Here is an 8,073-nt window from a genome sequence, read left to right as displayed (position 1 = left end):
CGAATCTTTAAGACCTTGGTAATTTCTCGGGCACTGAATCTTTCAGCAATCATTAGCATCTATATAGTATACACCAGTGTTAAAAAAAAACGGTCTCTTAGTGTAATTTTCACGGCTCAAATTGAGAAAAGTCGGTGGTAATTTTGATTCGTCTTTAATTTAAAGATTCGAATTTTTGAGGTTTTAATTACAAAACTAATTAATTTTTTTTAAAAAAAAATAAAAACTGGTTGGATGTCCTTGTTTTCACTGGTTAGATAAAAAGTTTATTTCTGACACTGTTTCGTTGAAATGGCACGCGTGGGCCGTGGCCCCACACGTTTGACGTGTGGATGATGGCCGGACGTATTAATTCATTTCATTTCCCGCCTCACAGGATTCTGCGTGTCTGCCTGTACAGAAGTCAGATGTCTGCTGCTGCAGATGAGAGACATAGAGAGAAGCAGATCAACACAGACACACACACAACCCACCCACCCAAAACACATCACTCAACACACACACAACCCACCCACACAAACATCCGTCTCTGCTGCATGACCTAGCCCACCGTTGCAGAGACCACACCCCTCTCCCAGTTCCAAATGCTCCCCCAAGCCCTCTCTACATGTTATCCTGCACCAGCTTTCTTAAAAGAGCTTCCCTGCTTGCTGCCGTCTTGATGCACATCCCTCTACAATGTCAGCTGCTAGAAACGCACATAGTGGAAGAAGAGTCTCCAATGGAGAGGAAGACGGTTCAATGACCACCTGCCATGCCCCAGTACGGAGACCCTACCCCTTTTCTGATGTCTATGATGGGACAGGGAGCATAAACACATCATCTGCAGGAAAAAGGTTCAGGTTGGGAACCCCAGCCCCAAGCTGGAACACAGATGCCTACTCCAACACGCATGTTCTCGACTCTGAAGAAGAGGTATCTCAATCTTCGATGTGGATTCGACACGAGGGACATACCCCATCTGAGCTTCCTTCTGATTTTCTGGAGCCTCTTTCGCCTGACGTTGAAATCATCTCGCCCCCTCCATCATTTCCTGCAAGAGTGACAAGAAGTCAAGGACAAGTGAGTAAACATGGTAGCAGGCAATTCTGGAAGGCAGGAGACTTTACTGGCTCCTATGCCGACCTATCCTTTGGGACAGGAGGTATGGACCATGCTCGGGTGCACCCAAAGTTCTTGCATTCAAATGCTACCAGTCACAAATGGGTGCTCGGAGCAGTTGCAGAGCTGCTCGACAATGCCGTTGATGAGGTCGGCAATGGAGCCACCTTTGTCAAAGTGGATGTGATGAGAAACCCTCGGAATGGGGATCCAATGTTGCTTATCGAAGATGATGGAGGTGGCATGGACCCTGATTGTATAAGACGCTGCATGTCTCTCGGCTATTCTGCCAAGAGCAAGTTAGCTAACACAATTGGCCAGTATGGAAATGGATTCAAAACAAGCACCATGAGGCTTGGTGCAGATGTCATTGTCTTCTCACGCAGTGGTGGATGCAGGCCAAGTGAATCTATTGGTATGATGTCTTACACTTTCCTTACAGCTACTGGGCAAGATGACATTGTTGTCCCTATAGTTGATTTCCAAATCCAACCTTTTGGGATCCGAAAGCTACTGCGGAGTACTGTGGATGATTGGGTTGAGAGTATGGAAGCCATTGAGCAATGGTCTCCTTACTCTTCCCAGGCTGAGCTTGTGAACCAGTTCAAAGGGATGTCCCATCAGGGCACCAAAGTTGTCATATATAATCTGTGGGAGGATGAGGAAGGTCTCCTTGAGCTGGACTTTTCTACAGATCCCTATGACATTCAGATCAGAGGGGGCAATAGAGATGAGAAAAACACAAAACTAGCAGAGCGTTTTCCAAGCTGCAGACACTACTTGACCTACAGACACTCTTTGCGAAGCTATGCATCCATTCTATACTTGCGCCTGCCTTCAAGATTCAGGATATATCTGCGGGGAAAGCAAGTTCACCATCACAGTCTGCGCAATGAGATGATGCTTATTGAGGAGGTGACATACAAGCCTCAGTGCAGAGTTGAGCCTCCACAAAAGGATGCTGGACAGGTGAAGGCTGTTGTAACCCTAGGATTTCTGAAAGACGCTAGAGAACACCTTGATGTTCAAGGCTTCAGTGTTTATCACAAAAACCGACTCATAAAGCCTTTTTGGAGGATATGGAAATCATCTGACACCCGTGGAAGAGGAATTATTGGTATACTTGAAGCAAACTTTGTGGAGCCTGCCCATGACAAACAGGGATTTGAGAGAACCATAGTACTTTCTCGGCTTGAGACTCGGTTGATTGAGATGCAGAGGAGTTACTGGTCAAAAAACTGCCACAAGATAGGGTACAATAACATCAGTTTGAAAAAGGATGGTCGGCCTACATCTATGGATGATAGTCCAGTTGCAAATGGCCGGGGTGTAGAGAAAGGCCACACAGATGTTTTGCATACACAAGACTTTACTAGAGAGCTGGAGATACAAGGTGTTTCTTCAGCTATGATGGTGGTACCCATGCAAGATGCATTTTTGGATCTTGGAAGACTGGAATTGCAGACACAAAATTTTCTTGATTCCATGGACATGACAGCGAATTCCAATGGTGAGAGCGTTGAAAAGAGCAACAATGCCTTCTCGCATGCACAAGACTCTGCTCATGAGCAGCAGGTAGGAGGTGCTTCCTCACCTATGATTGTAAGTCACATGCAAGATGCATCTTTGGCTCCTGCCAGATTGGACTTAGAGACACTGTTTCCTCCTGTTTCCATGGACACGACATCAAATGCCATTGAATTGGAGTGGCCATGCATGGGCCAAATGTCGGAGCGTGTGGCTTTTGCAAGGTCGTCCTCACACATTTGTGATGTCCAAGTTCAGAATATCCAGGATTGTCATTCTGAAGCCGTTTTGAGGGCAAATGCTGGTGAAGAGGCATTACCATCAAGAGAAAGGAGTGACAATGGTGACGGCCCTCCTGAGGGCAATGAAGCTGGGAGGCTCAAAGATACTCCAATGGGGGCAAGGCCAGAAATTCTTAGAGCACAGAATTGTGGTCAGTTGTCAGAAACAGCCTCAAGTTCTGAGAAAGTTGCTCAAACAACTGCTTTTGAGCAGCCCAATACTGGTTCTGAGGAAATACCGAGAATGCAGAGAGATGGTGATGCAGGTGCTCTTGACCCTGGAATCTTTTTGCGAGGGATCACATTGCCAGAGAATACTCCCTGTACATTTTCCTTTGACATTAACGTACCTGAGGTGGAAGATCTGGATTCATTGAGATCATCCCCTATTGCCTCTGAGGCTCATGATACTTCAGTCCTGGAATTGGATGACCTATTTGAAAGTCTAACATCACAGAATGAAGCGTCAGGACATGCATCATACTGTGACAAGGTTGGGCATGTTTTCTCTACGACTCCTACTGGAGGTATCGATCTAAGCTTGCCCAATGCTTCAGAAACTGCGACATTGGAGAATGATTCCCTGTTACAGTTCAACTCTTTCAATATTTTTGGTGGGAATGAAGCAACCGTTTGTACAGTAAGGAACGATGATGATGATGATGAACAGGAAGGCACACTTACCAGCTGCCGACATCCCTTCGAAGATGTGACAGTGCAAATGCCACCAGAAAATGAGGGTCAAGTATCAGCAAGGTCATTGGTTGAGATGGATTATGCAGTCTCAACTAGTTTTGAGGTGCAGGAAGGTAACTGTTTGCATTCCAAGCAAGCTTTTTTGGAGAAGGAATGTGAGAAAGAGCACACATCTTCACTCGTCATGGGTCAGGTGTTGGCAGTGTCAGTGATTCCTACTGCTACAGCAACTGATTTGGAGGAGCCGGAAGGTACAAGTACCTGCAGCCAAGATATCAATCAGGCTTTAGGTACAATTGGCAATAGTAAAGCTCCTAATCAATGTCTGCAAGAAGACCTGGTCTTAGTACCCACAATGGCAGGGATTACCACGGTAACAAGCGATTCTGAACAGCAGGGAGGCATATTGAGTAGCGTTCTGGATCTCAACCAAGATCTGGCAGCAGCAAGGATTCCTTCCAGCAGCTCTCATGATCATGTCCTTACATCTAGGCTTTTATGTGCAACGCAAGAGGTTGAGGTCCTCAGACGGAGCATCGACGCAATGGTGGAAGAGGCAGACAATTTGAGAGAGCAGCTACGGCAACAGCGGCAACATAGGGACCATGATATGAAAGATCTCAACCTGCAGCTGGAGAGAGCACTTTCCTGCCTTGAAGAACTGAAAGCATGATGCTGCTCCTCAAAGACTAACCATATGTTTTTGGAATATGTGCATTTAATTTAAGGCTGAAATTCTAGTGTATCAGTCTGATAACATCAGTCTGAAATTCTAGTGTATCAGTCTGATAACATCTTATTTGTATAATGCTGCAAGTCCTCTAGCCTATTTTGGAGGAGGAAGATACCTGTAATATATCGCTTTAAGCACGGTCTGGCCAGTTCAGCATCAGGTATCAGCATTGCTTCAGAATTCTTTGTTATTATCATCCTTTTAGGACTTTAGTGTGCCTTAGTAGAATTGTGTGTGTGTGTGTGTGAGAGAGAGAGAGAGAGAGAGAGAGAGAGAGAGAGAGAGTGTTGTAGATCTCGTTTTGTCATAACTTTGTTGGTTTACACATATATATATTTATATATATTCATACATATGTGTGTGTGTGAGACTGACCTCTATGTTAGCCTCGTTATTTTCGAACACACACACACACACACACACACACACACACACACACACACACGAGACATAACACTAAATATGCATGTATGTATATACATACATACATGTATATTTAGTGTCATGTCTCGTGTGTGTTCGAATATAAAGAGGCTAACATAGAGGGCAGTCAAACATTTCATTATAGTGTTAATTGGATTATGGGCTATAGTGTTTGTGGCTCATGTGAATGGTGGGACTTTGGCCTTGGGAGATGGGCCTCCCCAGGACCCAGCTATGAGTTAGTCTACTAGTTAGCTGCACTAAAATGACAGTCGTGAGGATTGCTTTGCATTGGTCTCTAGTTCGGGGGTGGCTTAATATGTATCGGTATCGTTGGATGGTGAGTACCAGCCGAACCCACCTATGTATTCACACTTTATTATATTGTTTATAGTAGATGATCATGGAAGACCCTCTGAAGATGAGAAGCTGAAGCTCTTGGTAGCATAGCACGGCGCTCAAAATTGGAACCTCATCGCACAACAGCTTCAAGGGCGATTAGGTTGCTTGCCAGTTCACATTTTAATTAATTATCTTCTTGCTTTGGTAGGTAAAAGCTGTAGGCTGCGTTGGTTCAACCAGCTAGATCCTCTTATCAATTGAGAGGCCTTCACTGAGGAAGACGAATGCTTCCAGGCCAGCAGCTCTTGACTTCAGGGAAAGGTAGCTTCTTCCCTTACGCTCAACACTTAGAGAAGGAGAACTATAATAGGGACTAGTTACCTTTGGTAGCCTAACAATATACACTTTGCCATGCATCCCATAGTGCACAACTTTCAAGGGTGACTCGTAATTTCACACGATATTGATGAAGATTCCATTCATGCTTTAAAATCCATCTGAGCTAGATACGTACATGGTATATCCAGAAGTCCTTGTAGGAGTATGTAACACCCCTTACAGGCCTAAAGAAATTATTCTTTTTTATGTAAGGGTGCACACAATGATAGATGGGGCCTTGACTAAACTCAAATATGACTTTGGTCAATGGTGCCTTGACCAAACTCAAATATGAGTTTGATGATTCACATGTGTGGCATACCCATAAGATGATGCCAATGAGGTTGAAAATGGAGAATGTTGTTCAAGTAAAGAGTTTACCTTAGCCTTGCCGAAGCATGTGTCATTGAGTCTTTCCTTAGAGCCGTTAACTGTAACTTTCTTATGTGCATACATTAGCTTATTGTCTATCGAGTGCTTACTTAGTTTGTCACATCGGAATGCTCAATTGCCAATGGGGTGAAGGGAGAGCTCTCTATGCCTTGATAGAGATAACGAGAGATCCATCTTCGTGATGGTTCTCTCTTACAAAAGTCTAGCATGCATCCATCAAGCAAGCAAGATTCAATGGCATACAAGCAAGCAAGAAGAGGGAAAAGAAGGAGAGCTCACAAGTAAACTATTGCTTGGGAATGATTGTGCATTGCTTATTGTCAAACATGACTTATATACAAGTGACTAGTTTTTACACTAGGTTGACTAAACTTAAAAATGATCTGGTCTCTATTACTTGTCTGTAACTATGTACACTAAGTCCATAGACTTTTTCTCTTTGACATTAAGCATGGGTAACGTTCTTTCATATGTTCTATCACTGTCCTACAAAGTTAAGTGTCCATTTGAGCGGATAAGATGGCAAAGCGCCTTACGGTAGGTCAGGTGGGTGAAACCATGTTAACCTAATAGAGTGGTTAATATACTTCCTTTTCTAATGGTGATTGCATCCTTGCCTCACCCAAGTCGGTGGTGAAGCCACTCTCATGGTGGAAGGTGTGGATGGTCCAGGATATACACCATGAAGTTGGCAATTGAGGTTGAGTGATATGGTTCAAGCTCAATCCGCACTCGGATGTAGGGCAAAGTGGTGGGAAGCTTTGGGTAGCTTTGTTGGTAGGTAGCTTGTGTCAAGGCGGCATGGAAAGTGATGGGCGATATAGAGGTTCTTCATTCGAGGTCTCTGTTGGTGGGTGAAAGTTGTTTGGGCCTTTCAACATGAGGTGGTTGATAGAAGCTGTCCACATCATGTGATTGGTGAAATGCATTCTAGGGCCACCATGGAATGATTTGCATGGGTAGATAGAGGTCTGGACCTGCATGGCACAACATGAGAGTATGTTTTGAGATCTCACCGTGTGATGCTTCGTGGCAAAAACGTAAGCCAAGACGAGGTTATGTTGGTGATGAATTGGAGAGTCAAAGCAAAGGTGACGTTCATTGAGGCTTATTTGTGGTGAAAACATCAGCCAAGACGAGATTGTGTTTGTGATAAATTTGAGGGTCAAAGTAAAGGTGAAATTCATTGAAGCTCTTTGGAGGTATCTGTAGGGTTGAGGATTCTCTAGGCGATGGGTCATACCATGGGCCAAGCTTGCGTCCACCACCATGGTCCCTCCCATCTAGAGATATACATGGAGGGTTAGCGTGATAAGGTTAGTTGTAGGTGCAAGTGTTGTGTGCCATGATATGCGAGGTGAAAAAATATGATATCCATAGTGAAATATGCAGGTGACATGCATGAGCAATGGACAGAAGGTGTGCCTGTGTGTGTACACTTCTCTGAGTAAAGACTTCTCCAACCCAACTACTTTCTTTGACTCTCTTGGTTTCTTTCTTCAACATTTACTTAACATCCCTTTTTTTGGGGAGTCAAAATCGCCATATTGTTTTAAGCATGGCAATGAACTTTTTCCATGGTTATGCTCGCAACTGCAAAGGAGCTGGCGACCTTTGTGGCTCGAGGGATTTGGTGTTGTCAAGCACTTGGGATAGAGCTAGTTTGGATCAAATGGGTGGTGTGGTCAAAGACAAGGCCACGGAAGGCTCTTTTGCTGATTTGAAAAAGGTTCAAGTGATGGGTCATACCATGGGCCAAGCTTACGCTTGCCATGTAGATATCCAACATCTACGAGCTGATCGATTTCTTTCCAAACCATCTTGGAGTACTTTAGGTTCATTGGGTATGCTCTCTGCTTCACTGGCCTTGCTTCCTTAACCATGGGGATGGTGTGTTTAACCACTTTAGGAGCTACACCCTTTAGGAGGCAAAGCAATATTGAAATTCTGTGAGGAGGTCAGTAAGGTCTTTCTCCTCCATCATAAGATGTTTCTGGCTTTCCATCATGGCCCTTTCATATTATACAAAATGGTCTCTTACCTTGAAGGCTCTGAAGTGTTCGGGGACTTGTTTGGTCTCCTTAGCTTTAGTCCATCCATTCTTTTTTTGGCTTCCCGCTTGGCTAGTGCCAACTTTTTGTTTCATGCGTTTTGCACAGAGCGGCAAAGCTTTTGGGGTTCGGACTAGGAATCGGTTGA

General features: G+C 44.3%; 1 protein-coding gene across 1 annotated transcript; it reads left to right on the top strand.

Moving 5' to 3' along the window:
• Positions 1-286: 286 nt before the first annotated feature.
• Positions 287-4,497, top strand: LOC147606361 (uncharacterized). Its single transcript, XM_086792274.1, has one exon. The coding sequence runs from the start codon at positions 679-681 to the stop codon at positions 4,276-4,278; it is 3,600 nt and encodes a 1,199-aa protein (XP_086648400.1). The 5' UTR covers positions 287-678; the 3' UTR covers positions 4,279-4,497.
• The last annotated feature ends 3,576 nt before the right edge of the window (positions 4,498-8,073 follow it).

This window comes from Cibotium barometz, chromosome 57 (assembly GCF_041138505.1).
Source record: "Cibotium barometz isolate CiBa-2024 chromosome 57, ASM4113850v1, whole genome shotgun sequence".
NCBI lineage: Eukaryota > Viridiplantae > Streptophyta > Polypodiopsida > Cyatheales > Cibotiaceae > Cibotium > Cibotium barometz.
Note: the sequence above shows the minus strand (reverse complement) of the source record. Positions and strands in the feature narration are given on the sequence as shown.